Source organism: Branchiostoma floridae, chromosome 2 (genome assembly GCF_000003815.2).
Source record: "Branchiostoma floridae strain S238N-H82 chromosome 2, Bfl_VNyyK, whole genome shotgun sequence".
Classification (NCBI taxonomy): domain Eukaryota; kingdom Metazoa; phylum Chordata; class Leptocardii; order Amphioxiformes; family Branchiostomatidae; genus Branchiostoma; species Branchiostoma floridae.
This window is the reverse complement of record NC_049980.1, coordinates 544226-565976: the sequence shown is the minus strand read 5'-3', so window position 1 is coordinate 565976 and position 21751 is coordinate 544226. Positions and strand designations below refer to the sequence as shown.

Genomic DNA, 21751 nt, shown 5'->3' with positions numbered 1-21751 from the left:
GTGTTGTGTTGTGTTGGTGCAAAGTTTTACTTAAGGTACCATATGAAGACTGGCTGCAGTTGCAGCTGGAGGCTCGTACTGCATGCCTGCAGGCTGCTGCAGGGTGCACTGCAGTCACTGCAGCATTAGGTCTGGACTACACTGTTTATATGACAGGAAAAAAGAACACAAACCTGATGTAGAGGTTGACTGTGCTGCAGCTGCAGCTGTTGGCTCGTACTGCAGGCTGCTGCGGGATTAGGGTTTGACTGACAGTTGTTTATGTGGACATATATGTATAAAATACAACACAAACCTGATGCAGAGGTTGACTGTGCTGCAGCTGCAGCTGGTGGTTCGTACTGGAGGCCTGCAGGCTGCTGCAGGGTGGGCTGAGGCTGCTGCGGCTGCTGCAGGGTCGGCTGTGCAGAGAACTGCGGGGCCTGCAGCTGCTGCTGGAGCTGCTGTTGAAGGTTCTCTCTGGCTGCTGCCACCGAGTTGGGCACTGTGCATAATTTCAAAAAAGAACAAGTCAGCATGACATTTTTACTATTGGTTTGCAAAAGATTGGAAAGAAAAGAAAAAGCAAAAAAATTCTTGCTGTTGATGTCTGCACTTGTCTAAGCTTGAGTACCTTAATAGATTTATGCGATGTACATGTATTGAAGCATTGAAATTTCTGAAAATCACCATCAAAAAAGCTTAACAGAAGAAGATGCTCATTCAAACAAAGCTGAACAATTATTAAGTCATCCTTATGTCGGCGGTTGAATATAGAAAAAAAGTTAATACAAAATAATAGACAGATAGAAAGACAGAATTGCATGCTACCCTGACAGTCATCAGTCAGGACATGATGAAAGCTGATTGGTCAGATTCAGGGGGTCACTGTAGGAAAAAGCTGCATGAGGGAGTATTCCAAGAGAAGCGGGGGGATGGTGTGAAAGGTGGTTCCCCCTTTTATGGTCCCCCTTACATGATGTGGAGTTTTTGAGAATTCTAAGTTAAAATGGGACCCTCTAATAAGGCTTTCTGAGGGGGAAAATTACTACTCGTTAATAATTTAGTACTAATTGACAGGTAAATGTTGAAGACTGTGGATACAATCAAAATTTTATACTTATCGGGTGATTCACTGCCCTAGGAAATAGTCAGGGTAATTTGGGAGTGAAGGGTCCCTCAAACCCTCTTTAGACATACTATTATAATAGTAGCTCTGCTAACGAAGCATTTACCTGCTGAAGTAGTAGTTTGTGTGGCAGGTGCATTTCCTGGTGTGTTGGTTCTCATTGCCGTGCTCGGTGCGTACGAAGGCGCAGTCACTTCTATCGTGGTCACCGGAACTGCGCTCTTCTGTGCCGTGGCCGCAGCAGCGAGCAGTCCCGCCGCGTAGTCGGGCGTGGCCGTTGCAGCTTCCTCTTTTTCCTTCTCTTCCTTCTGTTTCTGTTTCTCCTGAGTCTCGTCTTGCATCCTCTTTCTCCGCTTGGCCTGACCCCCCAGGGGTTGCTCCTCGATTTCCAGGAACTTTGCCCCGCGCTCTCCCTTCCGGGAAGCCGTCATGGCCGCCAGGCGCGCCACGCTGCGCCCTCCCGTGGCGGAGCTTCCGTGGAAACCGCTGTGGCTACTCGCTGTGAACGATTTTGGAATCCCTTTTAGCGGAGTGGTTGTATCGATCCTCCGACCGACTGAGAGCGTACGTGCCTTTCCAGGGATGGGGGTGCTGGGAACGCCTTTCTTCTGTTGTAGCGCCGCCTCGCTGGATTTCTGAAGGAGTTCGGCGCGAAGGGTGGCGGACTTTGGCTTCCGTTTCAACGCGAAGTGTTTGACAGGAGGAGGCTGTTGGCCGAGCATGGCGTTCAGAGCGTTCCTGTTCAGGTACTTACACTCTAAAGGGAGGAGAGAGGAGGTGTCGACCTCTGACACAGGGCCCCTTAGGTTCTCCACCGTGTCACCGTATACAGACTGGGTGTCCTCCAGGTGGGTGTTGAGGGCGCCGGACTTGGGGTAGGATCGCACGACGTCCGCGATCATACGAACCCACGCGTCGTCGTCCTGTAGGGCCTGGGAGATCACGTGTTCCACGGAAGCGGAGCATTCTGTAGGGAGGGTAAAAATTACAAATTTTAGAGGAAAAGAATTTAGGAATTTCTGGCCATGATATTGGATGTATTGGACCGTCAGTGTGTTTAGCTCACAGACAATAGGATTAGGTTGTGATTGCTATTCGCCCATTCCTCGTTAAAGGGGCAAATTGCTGTCGCACATAAGCAGCGGGCCACAGTTTTCTTTAAAGACACAATGACTACGTATTTTGCCCTTTTCCGTTACAAGTACATGATAGTAATATGCTAAGCAATGTTTTCCCACCATTGTTAGTTGCCTTTTGGTCGTCCCGGGTAAGGTTTTGCTTAGAAACACGCTAAAAACACATGTCGGAAATGCTATAAAGGTGAATATCGTGGCATTCTGATAATGAAAAGACGTTAGTTCTTTAAATTTTCAGTCATAATTTACATCAACCACTTAGGCCGGCTTGTCACGTGTTGATGAACTTGTCCAGCAGACGACCTTTTTCCGTCAGATGCCGTTTTATTCTTGTCGCCAACTTTTGTATAATTTACGTTACCGAACTTCTGTTGGGTGTAATTCGCTTACGAAAAGACATTTTCCGATAATGTTTTCACTGTTTTATCTGCTAAACAGTGGTGTTGCGTAATAAACAAATGACAGAACACATAAAACACGAATGTTGGAAACATGACTATAACCGCCAATCTCAGGCCGTTTGTCACTTTTTTGATATAATTTACGTTACCATAATAAGTCCCTTAGAATTATAGAAAGATAATTACTTTTGTACTCATAGGAAAGAATGCTCCCAGATAAGTAATTGCCTGCAGAGTTAATCTTTCCAGAGCTGTTTGTTAAAATTTTATTTATCATTAAAAGCATAAATATAATTTACGTTACCATATAATTTACGTTACGATTTTTTTTCTTCAACATGTCATCGGATGTTCAGCAAGAGCACATCAACCAAAGACGTATTATCTGCTGTAATGTTACTGTAGGTGGGCTTGGCTTGCCATAGAGTCACAATGCAGTCTGTCTATATGTTCCTGTTTCAGTGAATTTTACGATGCTGGGACTTTTCATTTCTCATAGGAATGTAGAAATACGAGGGGCGAGTAAGAACAGAAAGAAACAACACCCCGACTCCCGGGATTCGAACCCGCTTCGAACCCGGGCAGCCGGATCACAAATCGAACGTGCAAACCGTTCGGCCAAAAGGCTTAAGCCATTAGGCGTCTTCGGTTTAGCAGTCCTTGAACACCACTGTTACACTACTCCCCCTTTTCTTGTCAAGATTCGTCCTCGACTCTCCGAGATCGACATCCCTGTGTGGCACATACTAGCCTGTTACTCTCACCTCTCAAATAAACGTACCGGTACGTTTATTTTTTTCCGCCTCAAAATCCACCCAGTACGTCCTTATTTTAGACGGTACTTTTATTTTTTTTTCAAATTGGGGCTTTCTTTACTAACCAGGGATCCCAAAAATATTGAAAGTTTGGTATTTTCTGCCATATTTCCGCGGTATTTTTGCTTAAAATCCACTATTTTTCGGACGAGGCAGCGCGGATTTCCCTGCCGCTAGCGCTATGACCCAAACATAACTAGGGATGCGTACCGGTACGCAGGACCGGTTATGGAAAAAAATACCGGAACACAAGTGATTCGGTGCTGGACTCGTAAAAAAAATATATCCTTTTCGTTTTAGACCATCTTTAACCTTCCAAAAATCTTGAAATTTGCGCTGAACAAAGACGAAAACATCGCCAAACATCGAGGTCTCATGCTACACACACAGTCACTTACTTCCGTAAATTCTCTATCAAAACACAGAAATTAACCACCAACCAAACAAATTAAAAAGTTACCAATACTTTTCCACTATTTTTCACCCGTAGTCAACTTGTTTTAATGTTCCAGCAACGAAAAAATCCTTCCAAAACAAAGCACAGCGTTCAATCGGCTCGAAAACAGCCGCCATGTTGGATTCATCAACTCACACCGAATCTCGCGGTAATGCGCGAGAGAATTATATATTTTCTGCAGTACCGTTATATCTCGATAGGGGGCAGTGTCTATGACCTCCTTGGTTTCTGCAACATTGAAAATAGCACAAGTGGTGAATAAGGTATTCTAAGTTGGAATGTTTCTTCAAAATGTTATTTTGTAACAATGATTATAAAATAAACTTCTTTTTTATTTCTTCAATTTTTATTTTCATTCATTTTTTTACTTTTATTTTAATCTTTGTTGATGGTGTGACACTCAGATAAAGAAAATATGTGCAATAACATAGGAATTATTCTGTTCATTATTCATACAATTAACTGATATGGTACTGAGGCATAAATAAATAAAAAGAGCCTACATGCTTATCATCTTCTCTTGGACTGAAGTAGCATGGGCACAGTTTACGGTATTTTTCCGGGGGGTACTTTTATTCCAGGGGGTACTTTTATTAGATTTTGAAGATTTGTCCGGGGGGTACTTTTATTCCAGGGGGTACTTCTATTTGAGAGGTGAGAGTACTCACAGGGCCGGCGTGGGAACCATTGTAGAAATTCAGAGGGGCGAGTAAGAACAGAAATAAACAACATCCCGACTCCCGGGATTCGAACCTGCGCCGAACTCGGGCAGCCGGATCACAAATCCAACGTGCTAACCACAACACCAAAAGTTCAAGAGCTGTTGGCGTGGTCAGTTTGGCAGCGCTAGAACCCCACTGTTACAGGAACGATGTTCAAATGATAAACCTGACATGCACCAACTTGGAAAGATGCGGGTGTTTATATTGATATCTGATGCTTCAATAATCAACATTACACGGAATGTATAGTACCAAGTTGAATAAATGTATATTGGGTTGGACTGAACCAAAATAAACCCCTGTTGTCAAAGTAGACTCATCCAAGTTTGTCGTCGTTTTCGCGCGCTTTTTGAAGATCACACGACTGGAATGACAGAAATTCATGCTCAACACTGACTGATGAAGTAAGGTACGTTTCAAGCATGTTTGTCTTAAATAGCAACAGAGATTATGATCAGCTAATTATGAAGGTCAATGTTGTCAAGATTCGTGTCACAGAAATATTTCTCGTTTTACACAGTGGACCCCTTTATATAAACATACAGACGGCAGTAAATCAGCGACACTATTTACGCTAGCGCCACGTTATCTACATTGAGGACTTGTCATTGAGTTATAAGCTCCATGATCAAAAGCATATGGGCTGCAGAAGTTAATAGCTAACTTAAGTTAACTTAAGACTTCACTATCATTAGATGTTCCGAAGTTTTCACCTTTGCTTGTTTAGGTTGGGAATCTTGTTAATTAGAAAGCAACTACTCTTTTCACCAGTCGTGACTGCACAGAATTGATGCACAGAATTGTTTTACATGGACAGACACATGGTTCAAGGCAGAAAGCTATTTGTGAAACCAATCCCACTCTATAAAGTCAAGATCTATATAACGTCAGGCTTGTCATGTATCAAGTGGTATTAGTATAAGGGGACAGCTGCCAAGGATAACTGTAGAACAGGCTGCCTTTACACATGCAGCTCTCTTTTGGAAAATTCACTTAAGGGTTAATGACCCGCCCCGAGGTGTATATGGTGTCATAACGCCTAACCACCGAATAAAACCACCGATGTGAGCGAAGCGAACGAGGTGATTTTATGAGCATCCACACTGGTGCCGGTGTCTATGCAAATCGACACCGGTGCCGGTGTCGATTCATTCTGACCAATCAGAGGAGCGAATCCCACCTGCCTGGCCTGGATCTTTGTGTTACTGCGTCGACATAACCAACGTGGAACGGGGCCTTCTGATTGGTCCGCGGCGCCTGGCTATATGATAATGTTGTTTATAGCCTTGCTCATCAACAAACGCCTTATTATACACATATTACACAGTTCTTTCTGCCGGTATTATTGAACCACACGATATAAGGTGTATGGATGGACATTTTGTTAGGTAGCACATTCATTCTATATTGATGTGACATTGTGTTTGTTCCACGAACAAAGATTGTCCTGACATTAAAAAATGTTTTATAAGAAGTGCGATAACTGGTGTTTAGCTTGTTGTCTTTCCAATATCGAAAGCTTGTGCTAGAAAGGCCCAGTCCATCTGGTGCATGTTGCCATCGCATCATGTCCTGCTATTCCCAAAGACTTGATTAAAGGACGCGAGGACGAAGCGGTTCTGACCTAGAGCGTGTGATTGCATGAATCCTTTGTTACTTAGCATGTATTTAAATAGACCCCGCCAAGATAGAGACCTTGCATATCTTGGGTGTCTTTCCGGGTGGGTATAGGACGAACAAGATTATACGGGTATTCCGGATAACAAAGATACACTTTTTTACTACTCTGAGTTAGCAACATGAAGATAAGAGGTCCAGCATTATAGACGAACATGACCTGATCAGTTCAAATAGAGCCAGTATGTACACTATTCGGCTTTCCTCCAAATGTTAGAGATTCTGTAATTTACGTTACCACAGTTCATTGGCATTTACCTGTAGAATAGATATCGCCTGCTTCCAACCATTTTCATAAATATATTCTATCGCTCTTATCCCATCCTACAGGGTGAAAAGTAAGGAGTATTAAACGGTTTGTCTTCATATCAGAAAAAAAAATATATCATTTATTTACTTTTATACAAATGTAGCAAACTTAATAGCTAGTAATTTTGATGATTATTCCGAAACAAATGACACGGCGGTTAAATATTTCTCATTGGCGTGTAATTTGAAGGTTTTGGGTTGGAAAATTCGCTAATTTGGCTGTTGTTAATCCACTATTACTTGCTGGAACATTTCTCTGTGTAGTAATATGCTCTTTATTACGAAATTGTAGGAAAGATGACATGGCCTACTAAAAATCAAATATCTCCAAAATTAAGCGTGTTAGCACCAGACAAAAATAGCAAAAGATAGTCGATATAAGTGATAACAAGTTCATACCAGCAGGTAAGCGTTTTGGACAACTTTATTTTTTACAATTTTCTACCTCCAATTTTCCCAGTTAATGAGGAATATAGGTTTACAGTTTATAGCATAGCACAATTCTATCATTATCAAAGATGTATTTTTTTCATTCTCAAATACATCAACATATAATTCATTGATTGCACGATCCATCATGACCTTCCTTGAACCCCGACATTGACGATCCAACATGGCTGCCATAAATTCCTTTGATCTTGAAATGAGTGGAAGAAATACTAGTAGCAACAGACAGTAAATACTAAATTGGCCATATGGATATAATTCTATGGATCGGTGGGCCATTTGGAGGGTTGACCTCCGCTCGGATATGTTGAGAGGAATTTGGAAGCCTCCTTTCGCAAAGTGACGTAAACCTGGAGGTCCCATGTTTACAGAACGATATCTTCCATACACTGCTAATATGTTCATCTCATATATCCATCTGCATAGGTCAGTTTCTTTATACTGTGTTCCAAATGCGACACCAGATCACTCATACATGACTGTACTGTTATTGATAATATTTTGTTGTTCTGTATGTAGCCCCGTAGTATTATTGTCTGTATAGCTATTAGTTGTTATCAATTGCCATACATTGTACCCTGTATGATTGTTGAGCAATAAAATTCATTCATTCATTCATTCATTCATTCATTCATTCATTCATTCATGTTTGAGGGAGCTTCAACCAAATTCGTCAACCCTCAAATTTCTGTACCAATAAAAAACCCAACACACTTATCAAGAAGAGTAGGGGAGACACTACATTTATATACAGCGAAATGAAGTCGCATCACACTGATCATCAAGCTCTTTCACAGATTTCACCATGTGCATTTGCTGGCAACGGGAATTGTAGGTTATATGTCAAAGGTGACGGCCCCAGACTTGTAATTTGCAAGGACGTTACATCCTTGTAATTTGTAAACATTCTGCCATATTATATTTGCAGGCATGTTACTAGTTAGTATGTTCTGGACATTGTTTGGCAAATCAAAACAATAGTCAAGATGAAATACTTTACGTTTCATATGGGCCTTTACCTTTCACATATTACAGACAATTCCTGTCGTCTACACATTTTTTGCTTAATGAAATCTGAGAAAGACCTTATTGGGGATGACTGCTTTACGTTTGTATCTTATTGTTCTGATCGGCAGAATACTGTCAATGCACAAATGTTGGTGGTTTACGCAGTGACCACTTAACCGCGAACTTAAAACCACCGCGAACATTTTTCTATTATGGTATTAGACTGCAGTCTATGGTGTTACCGCGAACTTAAATCCACCGCGAAAAGTCCCTTTTCCCGCTGCTGCGAAATTAAATCCCCGCGAACTTAAATGCATTTACACTTACAGTAAATTATTTTAGAAGGGGGAGGGGGGGGGGGTTAACGTTATATATATAGAGTCCAAGCTATGCTCAAATAACTCTTAAAGTCTACGAGATCGAGAAGTATTTTGTCTGTAAACCTTATACTGACTAGGTTTGAACATAGAGGTTAACCTCCATACGTTGAACAAGTTTATAACGGTCTCGAACTGTAGTGTTAGTAACCCACCTTGCAACTGTCGCCTGGGCAGATGCACCAGCGCCAGTAGCAGCTTGAGTTTGACGGGCACCTGTAGCTCCAGGAAGCACTGCCGCGTGTTGTACAGCGTGTCGGGCGTCAGGAGACCCGTGACGGAGCTCGGGGCCCACAGATCGTCCGTGGCGCCGAGCTTGTTGTGCAGCCAGAGCGCCGTATCTCGGGCAGACGTCGCCATCTCTCCAGTGTGTGTTGTGGGGAGGGGGGCGAATCTTCTTCTGGCTGGGAGGAAAAGTAGCACGCGATTCGTTCAGCAGCGCTTTCGACGAAACATAAAAAAACGCAGCTCATTCGTAAACCGATTCGCATAATGCCACTGCTGTTAACGTACGAAACGACATCTAGCGGTTCATATTGTGTTTGCATAAGTTGGCGAATCACTATGCATCAGGAACCTATAGCATATCTTTGGAGTCTGGAAACACATGTTGGCCTTGACCTGAATTGAACCATGATAGATTACCATGCTCGTATTTCGCCACAAGGGACGTGTGTCAAAATTTGCATGTCATCATAAGGCCATAGATACACTTTTTAGATGGTTTATTGTGCAACAAATTATTGCATCAGTAACAATGTATGGCAATGTATAGATAAGATGATCATAAGAGAAGTTACAGTCTAATATTACACATACCAAGGACGTTACATACCTGATGTAACGTCCTTGCACATACACGTTATATTACAACGATATCAGTTACAACAATACTAATGGACTATATCGAGTTAAATCTACTGTAGGTAATAAAGGGAACTATCAACGTTAAATACATAAGATTGAGTATTTCTATGCTACTTTGGACATAACATTTGTCAAAAATCATTTAGTAAAAAATTATGGTACAGTTTCTTTTTTGCATGGCGTGATTAATGTTTTGACCTAGGTGGATGGATATGGAATCATCACATGATAAGTGTACATTGAAGATATCACTACTTGTGCATGGTAGAGATTCATTTGACTTATCTGTGATTACATGTAACGGGAGGTGCCCCAACACGGTACGCTTTTTCTTGCGCTCAAACTCATGGCGCTCCATCGCTAGTTGCCTGAGAGTGGTCAAATTTTGATGACTGGATTTTTTACTCATAGATTTGAACAACATACTTGAATAAGAAATGCATTCATGTGGTTCATGAACCTTTCGCGCTGCGTGTTACAAGCGGCAAACACTGAGAGACAATTTCGTGTATGCAACCTTCCAATTTTGTGCTACGCGGGACAGTGTGCCTAACTCGGTACGCTTTTTTTTATATTTTGCTCTCTTCAGAAGTAAGTGGTAAATCTAAGTACACAGAAAAAAAATTGATAGTATGATATTTTAGCTTTCTTTTGACAGTAAAATCGTGACTGTGTGTACTTCTTGTCTCACATGAGAAAGGCTGTACCTAGAACAATCCAGCTGATGTTTTACGGGCAACGGGCTGAATGCACTGATTGTGAATGCCCGACTAAAAAAAAAACATTACGAAAAAACGACACCGCCAACATCAACAGAACTCTGTCTGATTATATGAAAATATCATCTACATCTCTCTGTCAAGTCTTATTTTCATAGACAGCACGAATCATTTGTTACAGTCAAATAAATCTTTGGAGCGTTCTCTAGTCTGCCACCTTCACGGCCACACTCCCTTGGGAGTACAATGGTGGCAATGTTTATGTCGCTTCCTTTTGGTTACTTTTCTACTCAACAAACATTTGAAGACCCATATTCATAGTGTTTTATGGAGCTTTATTTATGTGTATCATGGCAGTTGTGTGACTGCTTGGATGAGTTCGTATAGTTAGCGACACGAGCCGCCAATACGCAGAGGCCGGTGACCGCAGTGATTCAGCACTGTCAGCATTACAGTTAGAATTCTGCTCTTAAAAAAACATGAAGTAAATATGTTAAAGTATACTTGGAATGCAAATTAAAGCTGTCTGCATGGACTTGGTTTATTTACCTTTGTAATCAGCATAGTCAGTGGCAACAAACACGGTGTACTTATGGATAATAAGATCAGCAAAAAATCCGTACCGTCTTACGACGGGGACCGTCTTAGGGCGGCCCCCGTTAGGACACGAAATTATACTCATTTTCATTACTATCATCTTGACATGAATTAACGGTCTCTGATCTGTTGGTATGTCGTAGTTATGACCTTTTTCGAGGCAGTGTGCATTTATTCTCTGTTAGGTCTGATAATGCTGGTCACAAATTGTTTGTTTTGATAGATAAGAGGTAGTTTTCAATACCAAACTGAGTTTTTATTTTAGAATAAACTTTGAGTTAATTATTGTTGCTTTTTTTTTTGTCTCCATTCAGAGACTTCGAGGAATGTGTCCTTCATGCGCTCCCGGCAAAATTGTGTTTCCAGAACATTTGGCATTCAACAGGATTGAGCCAAATATTTGGAGATCCATTTCGGCATAAAGTTATGTTGCTTTTTTTTTTTTTTTTGGTAAAATGGAAAATACCCACTGTGAACCCCGGAACTAGTAATGCGATCATGAGATGAAAAGGTAGAAATTACTAGCCACAGAGGCTGAAAAAAAATGCTAGAAGTTAACGTTACTTTAGTCATTGACCCAGGATTATAAAAAAAAACCACAGTATTACCGCCCCAAAGCATCAGTAGGACAGAACATGCATTCAGGTATTTATTCGGGAAGAAAAGAAGAAGCACACACACACACACACACTAAGTGGATAATCAGGTAGAAAATGTGACCTTTAAACCCACCGCAAGTTGACCTCTTCGCCTGAAAGACGCGCGCTTGCAGGATTTTGTGATTCGTGAAGGTTTTGAAAACAACGCTGGGAGCAGGTAGGAACTTGGATTAATAACAATGATAGTCTTGTCCTGAAGAAGAGACGTAGTTAGTTCTATGGTGTATGGGTCACAATTATGGCGGAATGTAAGAGTAATTCGTGGTGAGAATTCTTGGAAGGGGGAGGGGGGCGAAACCACACGCATACGCCAAAGTCTTTCAAAACGAAGGGGTCTTAAGTTTTAGTTAGCAAAACCCCAAGAAGGTTGCTATTTAATCATCAAAATGGGACAAACTATACCAGAATCCGTGTGAAAAGTGACAACGACTTTAATTTCCAGGTCATGCATGTGGTGTCGAGACTTTAGGGAAATTGTACAGTAGATTTTTTGGGGGTTGGCGGAAACGGCTGCCCGGTCCGGTCCGGAGGTTGGTTTTGGGGGTTTCAGGTATTGCATACAGCAGAGTAAGGTATCTATTGCAGCTGTGCCTCCTTGCAGCAGAAAACATTGTAATCTCAATAATAACCATACACCCATCGTAGAACAACGATGTTTTCACATAATTTTGTTACTTCACACAAAAACTTCCGTCGTCGTCTTTCCTCCTCCGTCACCGAACATTGAATTCTTGAAAGATCAAAATGGCGATTTCACCAGTGTCTGTAGATTTCTCCGACTGCAATTCTTTGATTGATCACAATGCAATTTTCTCACATGTCGGAAAGGAAGAAACTCGCAGATAATAAAGATTTAACCAAGAATTTAACAAATGTGTTCCTTGCCAAAGCACTGAAAGTTAGCATAATCCCATTCAGTCTCAGAGCGGCAGAGCGGCTAGAGCCCAAATAATACCGCGGTCAACAACGTGGCCACGGTCGGCTCAAGAAAAATTCTTAATTAGCAATTAATCTTCAACACAAATGACTCATACTCTGAGCAATTGCCCACCCATCTTATTTGTCTAAAGCTATTCCGAAGAGCAAGTAATAAAAAGTTTACTACTGCCCCCTACTAGAGGCGCCTCACACACGCTGCATATTTCGGGGTCAATGACCTACTAGTAATGTGCGCTGCATGGAATGCTGGCAACTTCCGATGAATTACACAATCCAATCAATCCAACCTACACTTTTCTCATTTTAGAGTATATAAATATAAAACTAGTGTTGGGAAATCACATTTTTGCAAAAAAAATGAAGGCGCTTATCAGTTCTTACAGTAAGGACATGTGGCTCATCTACCTTATTAGCGTTAATAAGCTGGCAGCACCAAAATCTGGTGTTCACTGTTAACATGTACCATATGGAAATTACGCCGTGTTTGCGTTTTCGAATTTCGAAATTACGGTACTGCTTACGATATTAGTGCTACTGTAAGTTGTAGGGTCAGCCTACACAAGAAATGCACCTAAATCATTGCTGCAATAGCAAGCCATCTTGTTTACATTTGGTATACTCAAAACCCCCAAAACCAGCCTCCGGACCTGACCGGGCTGTGGTTTCCGCCGACCGACCGGGCAGCCGTTTCCGCCAACCCAGATTTTTTTTAGCCGTGGCGACTTTGCTTAGGCTGTGTAAAATCCGGATAGTAGTTCGCTTCTACCATCCGTACTAGACGTTAACGTGGTCCGGGATACCAGACGAAACAGGGGAGAAGCGACTGTGTATAGTGTACAATGAACATCAGCATTAGAAGCGACTGTATATAGTATATAATTAACGCCGGAGCAAAACTACTTTCCGGATGGTACCCAGGCTTTGCTTACAATGTCAATACGATAAGAGTGTAGGCTGGGCAGTTTTTGCAGCAATTTGTGATTTTTTTTTTAGCAGAAAAGTGGACCGTTGACTTAATGTGTTTTATCTTTTCAAATTTTTTGTCCATTAGGGTAAACATGGCAGAGGCAGGGAATAGGTGTCCCACCGCTGTTCCTCTCGACGTCAATAATACGGCTCCTATTGGAGTTTCATGGGACAGGGCTGCAGGTATGTTGGAAGACAAGGCGACAGGAACCATAAGCAGTTTGGGCAGTGATTCACAAGCTCATACTGGAGAGAAACCCTACAAGTGTGGCGAGTGTGGGTACAGAACAGCTAACAAATCTACTCTTTCTGTACATATGAGAATTCATACGGGTGAAAAACCTTACAAATGTGACCAGTGTGACTATTCTTGTGCCATAAAGGGTAATTTGGACCGACACATAGCAAAACATTCTGGTGAAAAACCTTACATGTGTGGGGAGTGTGGGTACAGAGCAGCATGGAAGTCTGACTTATCCCAACATGTAAGAACTCATACAGGCGAGAAGCCCTACAAGTGTGACCAATGCGAATATTTTGCTGCTCAAAAATCTACTTTGGATCGACATATAGCAGAACACACTGACGAGAAACTCTACATATGTGGGGAGTGCGGGTACAGGACAGCTTACAGGGCTAAGCTATCCAGACATATGAGAACTCATACAGGTGAAAAACCCTACAAATGTGAGCAGTGTGACTATTCTGCAGCTCGGAAATTTACTTTAGACCAACATGTAGCCAAACACACCGGTGAGAAACCCTACATGTGTGGGGAGTGCGGGCACAGGACAGCTAAAAAGTCTACTCTTTTAGTACATATGAGAATTCATACAGGTGAAAAACCTTACAAGTGTGACCAGTGTGACTATTCTGCAACATCGAAAACCAATTTGGACCGACATCTGACAAAACATTCTGGTGAAAAACCCTACATGTGTGGTGAATGTGGGTACAGGGCAGCACAAAAGTCGCACTTATCCCAACATGTAAGAAGTCATACAGGTGAGAAGCCCTTCAAGTGTGACCAATGTGACTATTCTGCTGCTCACAAATCTAATTTGGATGAACATGTACTAGCTAAACACACTGGTGAGAAACCCTACATGTGTGGGGAGTGTGGATACAGGACAGCTTACAGTGCTAACCTATTCAGACATATGAGAAGCCATACATGTAAAAAACCTTGCAGTTGAGACCTATGTGACTATTCTACTGCTCAGAAAGCTGCTTTAGACCAACATGTAGCCAAACACACCATAATAGTGGGAACCCCGACATTGTGGCAAATGTGGTTACAGGACAGCTGAAAAGCCTTTAAGGCTACTCTTTCTGTACATGTGAGAGCCCATACAGGTGAAAAACCCTACAAGTGTGACCTGTGTGACTATTTTACTGCTCAGGAAACCACTTTTGACCAGCATGTAGTCAAAAATTCTGGTGACAAACCCGACAAGTTTAGAGTTTCTTTTGTGTAGATAAAATAGCACTAAAAACCACTCCTTTTTAAGCATTGTCTTTGTTTTTATTCACATTTGCTACATAAATCTTTGGACACAATCAATACCATGTCAAAAGCTGAAGACTAGGACAGTCTATATGTATAATGCAATGACAGTGAAACGTGCTAGTGATCACCTATGTATTGTCTGGCTATTTATGCACAATTAAACTACTAGTGACAACTTCTACAAAAAGACGATTTTGCATTGATATACCGTCAAACCTGTACTATTGACCACCTTTACAAAAGAACAACCTGGCCATTGATATACAAACCTGTACAACTGACCACCTCTACATAATGACCACTCGGCCATTGATATACAGTCAAACCTGTACTGGTCGACTTTTCTACATATGGACCATCGGTCCTTTGATGCACAATCAAGCATGTACAAGTAACCACCTCTACATAAGGACCACATGACTATTGATATACAGTCAAACCTGTACTAGTGACCACCTCTACATAAGGACCACATGACTATTGATATACAGTTAAACATGTACAAGTGTCCACCTCTACATAAGGACCACCTGACCATTGATATACAGTCAAACCTGTACAGGTGACCACCTCTACATAAGGACCACATGACTATTGATATACAGTCAAACCTGTACTAGTGACCACCTCTACATAAGGACCACATGACTATTGATATACAGTCAAACATGTACAAGTGTCCACCTCTACATAAGGACCACATGACTATTGATATACAGTCAAACATGTACAAGTGTCCACCTCTACATAAGGACCACATGACTATTGATATACAGTCAAACATGTACAAGTGTCCACCTCTACATAAGGACCACATGACTATTGATATACAGTTAAACATGTATAAGTGACCACCTCTACATAAGGACCACATGACTATTGATATACAGTTAAACAAATGATAATGATAATGTATTGTTTATGTTGGAACTTTAAAGATGAAATAAATATGGAAATGAAAAAAAAAATGTATAAAGAAGACGACCTCTACATAAGGACCACCTGGTCATTGGTGCACTGTCGTTCAAGAAACTGTAATCACCGCTGACCTCTGACCTCCAGACCCGGCACTTACTTTGATTAATGAGTTACAATTTTGATTTACGTTTATGTATATTTTACTTTTTTTATCGTTTAGTCTATCTGATTTCTTTGTTATGCTAAAGCAGTGCGCAAATTACTGAATGTGTCAACCCTGTATAAAGAAAACAGAAATAAATGAATCAACAGTTTGGCAATCAATATTCCTCAAAGAAAGACGTTGGTCATGCATCGATATCCAGGAAAAATAATTAATTACACAAAATGAATCAGGAAGGTGGATAAGTTCTCCAACAGAGTCAGATTCTTCAGATGTTATTGACATTCATCAGTGACGAAGAGAAAAGAGTGGATTGTCAACACATCTGAAATCTGGAGACGAGTGGTCCTAGTTTTTTTTTTTTTTTTTTCTCACTGGTAGAACTAGCTTAATGTCATCCTCCTACGCAGGGACATCCAAGAGCCAAACTGCCTGTCTGGATGTGCCCTGCTCTTTCAATGGTGACTCTTAGTTCCTGTGGACGCCCCCCCCCCAACCAGCTGTCAGCCAATCAGAGAATAGGCTTTCCGTTGTACAAAGCTGTCTCGCAGCTGTATAAGGGTAAGCTCATTAATATTTATAAGCAGGGCGGTCAGGAACTAAGGGTGACGGTTGAAAGAGCAGGGGACATCCAGACAGGCTGTTGGATGTCCCTGCGTAGGAGGATGGCTAAAGGTATTATGTATGTGACGAAAAGTAGGGTGAGTAGGTACTATTGTCTCTGAGGTGTGACAGACCTGTATCTCATATACTGGAGAGTATCAAGGAAACACCATGTCGTGTGGAAATATAGAATACAGCAAGGGGCATTCCGTATCACTCGAGGTACCAGCTCGACCGCGGGTCGGATCGTCCCGAAGGCCGGAGGGCGATCCGACCCGCAGGAGGCCTGGGATTAGACATGCGCCAGAAGTTGAGAAAATGTGGTAATCTCGAACAAAAAATTGCTGCAATGTTCCAACGTCCAAATCAGGTATTCGAATTTTTGACCGCGCCACACTCGCCGTGTTCAGAGTTCAAATTATTCGGTGGAAGGCTGTATGATACAACTTTGGAGCCTGTGTGATACATATAGAATACAACACGGTGTATTCCGTATCACCCGAGGTACCGGCCCGACCGCGGGAAGGATCGCCCGACGGCGATGGTATTTTATTTATGTCATACCCACTTGAGAAAACCCATGTTTCGATGCGAAATGGACCAGAAGTTGAACAAATTTGGTGCCCTCAAACAAAAAGTGTTACAACAGTAATATTCCAACGTCCGAATCAGGTATTCGAATTTTCGACGGCGCCACACTCGTCCCGCTCGAAATAGTCCAATTTATTCGAATGGAGCCTGTGTGATACATCTTCGAGCCTGTGTGATACGGAAAGTTATCACACGATCCGGAACACCCGTATCGAAGGTTTTCGCGTCACAGGTTTGACATAAGGATTTTTATCACACGGTCCGGAACACCTGTAATCGAATATTTTTACGTCACAGGTATGATATAAAGATGGTTACAATGTGTTCGAATGTGTTAGTCACCACCAACTGCCCACCTGGTCCTACAGCGATACCCTCTGGGTTTTTAACGTTCACGACAGTACGGACAAACTCCCCGCGGCTTGTGAACATGTCTACCCTGTTGTTCCGACTGTTTGCCACTATGATGTGACCCAAGGGGTCAACACAAATGCCTCTGGGGGATCTCAATTGGCCCTCATCGCTACCATAGGTTCCAAATTCGAATAATTTGTTTCCAGAGTGACTGTACACCTGGACAGTTTTGTAGTCTGTCGTCATCAAGATATTTCCTTCCTTGTCCGATATGACTCCATGGATTCGCACGCCTTGCTCTTTACTTAACGCTTTAAAACTCCTAACGAGATAGCCATTTGGTTGGAATATCATTAGTGTATGTCCCTCTCCCACAATAACTTTGTTGTTGCGCACGTCTGTAGCGATATTGGGATGGAAATTCATTAAGAGTACGTCGAACTTCCTAACAGGCTGGCCATGCCAACTGTACTGAACAATATATGAATCAGCACGTGTACCAAGAATGTCAAATATACTGTCTGCTACCCTGCCTACTACCCACAGGTAGCCAGGTTCCACGTCAATAGCAACACTAAAAGGATACATTCTCTTATTTCCTCCCGGCACTATCGTTGGGAAGAGGCGGAGATAGGTCCCGTTTGTGCTGAAGACCTGGACCCGATTGTTAAAATAATCAGTCACAAATATTTCATCTTCAGCTGACACAGCCACTCCGTGGTTAGTTTTGAATTTTCCAGGTCCTTCTCCTTTCCCACCAAAGGTGATCTTCTGCATTTTTTTGCGATGATTTTCTGCAAAAAAGTAATAATAACTGTGTGTTGAATACTCAGATTTACAACCTTTACTCTCTTTTTCTAGGTAGATAGAAAGAGAGAGAGAGAGCAATGTGTATATCAACGCGTGACATAGGTGCCTTTAGTTTCAGTTTACTTGTTTTACTAGGAATTTGATCGGTGACTCGCTCTACGAGTATATCATCAGCATCATCATCAACCGGTTTTGTTTTTTTGAACGGTTGACCATGACTCTGTCCCTCATCATCATCATCGGTCGACGTGCTTACACACGACGAGGTTTACCGCCCTTTTCAGGGTGACATACCCTAGGTTTCGCTGGCTAATTACAGGACGGGGATGCGCGAGGTCTCTGGTCCGGGTGAATGATGTAAATCACCATGTGGCTGATACGAGACAGAGGTTTGCCAGGCCTCCATCCGTGTGATTTGAAGTGAATTACCAACTCCAGACAGACAAATTTTCACCATCGCACACCGCACCATCGCACGTGTGGGTTCTTAAACGTGCATGGGGTGTGGCTCTCCCCATACACGGGACTTCCATTTAACGTCCTTGGGAAAGGCACTTTACACGGCTTTTCCTTTCCTCAGGTGACAATGAGTCCCTAGCTTCGGCTAGGGCCTTCCCTCGAGTAGGACGTTAAATGGAGGTCCCATGTTTTGGGAAAGCCACACCCCACGCACGTTAAAGGAACCCACCACACGTGCGATGGCGCAAATCCTTCCGTCTAGATTAAGTGATTCTCTGCAAATCAATCGGACTCCAGGACGAATAGTGACATATCGGTCACTAATGGAGGTCTGTATCAAACAAAACAAAACCAAACCAAAGACAGAGGCAAAGGGGTCACAAGAAAGGAAACAAGAAAGGGGTCACAAGTGAAGTCGGTACCATCCACCGTTCCTAACTTGAAAGTTCATCTGTGTTGGTAGAAGTCATTCTTGAAATAGTTGAACTGTAATTTCCAACACCAAAATTGGACTCATTCAAATTTTCGACTGCACAGCATCAGTCTATTTGTCATGCGATGCTATTGGTTGAGAGATATGGGTGACGTCATCACACCCACTCTATAAAGCACAGCGGAGGAATAGATCACTGCAGTCTACAGGTTCTCCGCCTGCCGTTGGAGCCTAAGCGACAGAACCAGGCTGTCGCTTCCTCCCCACCAAAAGGCCATCATGTGAACTGTGACAATGGCGAAGAAGTCGTCCATCCCGTTTTAAGGTTTGGTAGTTCGCCCGTGCGCGGTTCTGGTGGTATGAGGTTATGTAGAATGTTGTGGTGGGCGTGTAGCGCCGTCGTGTTATACGTTTGTGGCATGTTCTTGCCTGACAGATTGGCTGTCCGTTCTTCATGTGCGTCGAAGGAGCGACCAAGAGGTTGGACTTTTGTTCTGTACTTCTTCCCTTTTCACTCGCTACGTTATTTTCCAGGTTCGGTGAAGGAAAGGAGACGGCCAAGCTATATGTGAGAGGTTTAATCCTGTGTTAACTTTTGTTTTGTCTCCGTGAGGTGAGTTAATCTTTGACACCTGGTCACGCACGTGGGAATTCGGAGTCATCAAAACGCCAGACAGGCTGCCTCGTTTCCTCTTTTCTTTCCCCTTTGTTTCGACTTAGGACAAGGGAGTGTTTGTGCGTTGCATGTACCCGCATTTTATTTTCTCGTTGAGTTGGCATTTTGCTATGTGTTTCTTTGTTCGTTTAGTCGATAGACTTTGCAGGTCCAGGGAGGGACGTCGTTAGAGCTTGAACGGATTAGTCCCTACACGTGCACGGCAGCTAGCTGTGTAGTTGGTGCTTTGTTCTCAGGTATGCGGATGAAGGTGACGGAATTCCTTGCTGTTGCGTGTGTGTAATTGTGTTTGTATCGTGGGTGCTTTATTGCTGGTTGATGTATGTGCCTGTGTTGGGTGTTTGAAGCCTCTCTCTCATGTTATCGTGAAATTCGCTCACCTTTGAGGTCAGGCTGTGTGATTCTGGCGTGTGAGAATGTGTTGCCTCGTGCAGTTACGAGCATGGCGCATCAAGGTTAAAGTACTAATGTGTCGCGGTTTGGTTATCTCTTTAATTTTCGTAGGCTTGAATCTGCCAGAGATGGATAGCGAAGGGGTCCCCAAGATATCGGCGCCCTCCACCTCCTTAGGGTCTCGCCGCAGGGCTCACTCTACCGTGGTCTTGGCGTCCACCTCGGCAGCCCCATCAGCTACGTCCCCAGCATTTTCATCCGCGGTGGCCGCGGTTGGGTTGGTATAAACTGGTATACGGGAATTTTATCGTTGTGTGTGGTTGTATTGGAGGAGCGTTATTACTGTGTTGGTGCATTTGTTTGTGGTTGTATTGGAGGAGCGTTATTACTGTGTTGGTGCATTTGTTAGTGGGTGGAATTGACGTTTCTTTCTCCCGATTAACAGTTTAGAACTTTCCTGACGTGTCAGTCTGACAGCCTTGTATGTGTACAGCAGACGTGACAGAGCCAGTTCCATTTTTGTCCTTCTTGAAGAAGAAAACCCAGCGTTGTAGACAAGTTGTGCCTATTTTCCCTTCCCTGTATGACCCCACTTCGCTCGTCCCATTGTTCGCAGGTATGTACCACCGGCAGCGAGGCGGAGCACGTGCACATGAATTCTTTCAGGTGTGAGCCAGTGAAACACTTACGTGTCACGCGGGTCTCCTTTGTGCGGTGTGAGGCTATTCTGTCACATTTCCTTTCCAGAATTAGCTGTCGTTGGGGTATTCCAGGGGCGACTTCCAGGATGATGGAACAAATGTGTATGACAACCTGACGAGAACCTAATTACTTTCCGCAGCTAGGTCAGTGTGATTAGCAGCGGACGACGTGGAGTCGATCAGTTTCGACCGTGTCGCACGTGGTTTCAGACACATCAATGCCTCCCCGTGTTACTGTTGTGTGGTTTGTTTCGAGTTGCTTTCATGTCGGGAGAAATATTTGTGCCATGTTGGTGTTCATAGCTCTAAGATGTGCTTGAGGAACTGACAGTTTCTGTTTTGTTTTGTTTTGTTTTCTCCCGGTTAGGAATTGACTCCTTTCACCAAGTGTTTCAGCCTGATAGCCCTTTACAGCGGCTGGTTTTACAGGGCTAGTTTTGCGGTTCTTCATCCTAGCAGAGGAAGTATTACCACCTGTTTGAGATGAATTAAATCTGTTTTCCCATCTCTGTTTTGTCCCCTGTGATTTCATTGTTTGCAGGTATGTGGCACCTGGTCGCGGCGTGGGATTTGGCGCCAACTTGCCCCGACGTGGGCTCCAAAAGGGGTTGATGAAAGCTCCTTGATGCCTAGGAATCAGTTTGCGTGTATTACTCCGGTTTGTTCTGTGTCCGGGTGCCTCTCATTTGAAGCTCTGCATTTTAGTTTTTAGCTTTGCCATAGACCAGGATCCGCCGTGTTGCACGTGGTGTGTAGAGACACTCTGCTACTCCTGTTAACGTTGTTGCTGTTTAATTGAGGTGTTCTCGACAGTTACAGTCTCCGAGCCGCTACAAGAGGCATCCCTCGCACGTGAGTCACAGTCGACGTGGTCACGGTGGCGCGGTTGGCCACCCATGGCGACGGTTTGTAGTGGTATCTTTTGTTTTTTTTTCT

The 21751-nt window shown here is 43.0% G+C and overlaps 2 protein-coding genes across 2 annotated transcripts in view; one reads left to right on the top strand and one right to left on the bottom strand.

Annotated features, from left to right (window-relative positions):
- LOC118409435 (negative elongation factor A-like) overlaps nucleotides 1-8920 on the bottom strand; it is a 14450-nt gene extending 5530 nt beyond the window's left edge. Inside the window, exons 1-3 of the mRNA XM_035810466.1 lie at nucleotides 8613-8920; nucleotides 1215-2075; nucleotides 296-484 (exon numbers count right to left, since the gene is read on the bottom strand). Coding sequence (XP_035666359.1) covers nucleotides 296-484; nucleotides 1215-2075; nucleotides 8613-8817 — 1255 coding nt within the window. The 5' untranslated portion in view covers nucleotides 8818-8920. The remainder of the gene's footprint in view (nucleotides 1-295; nucleotides 485-1214; nucleotides 2076-8612) is intronic.
- Nucleotides 8921-11318: 2398 nt separating this feature from the next.
- On the top strand, nucleotides 11319-15238 carry LOC118409436 (zinc finger protein 525-like). Its single transcript, XM_035810467.1, has 2 exons — nucleotides 11319-11456; nucleotides 13290-15238. The coding sequence occupies exon 2, from the start codon at nucleotides 13297-13299 to the stop codon at nucleotides 14398-14400; it is 1104 nt and encodes a 367-aa protein (XP_035666360.1). The 5' UTR covers nucleotides 11319-11456; nucleotides 13290-13296; the 3' UTR covers nucleotides 14401-15238.
- Nucleotides 15239-21751: the final 6513 nt, after the last annotated feature.

What these genes read in the sequence shown, in the direction of transcription:
- LOC118409436 (XM_035810467.1), top strand. Translation starts at nt 13,297, where the DNA reads ATGGCAGAGGCAGGGAATAGGTGTCCCACCGCTGTTCCTCTCGACGTC.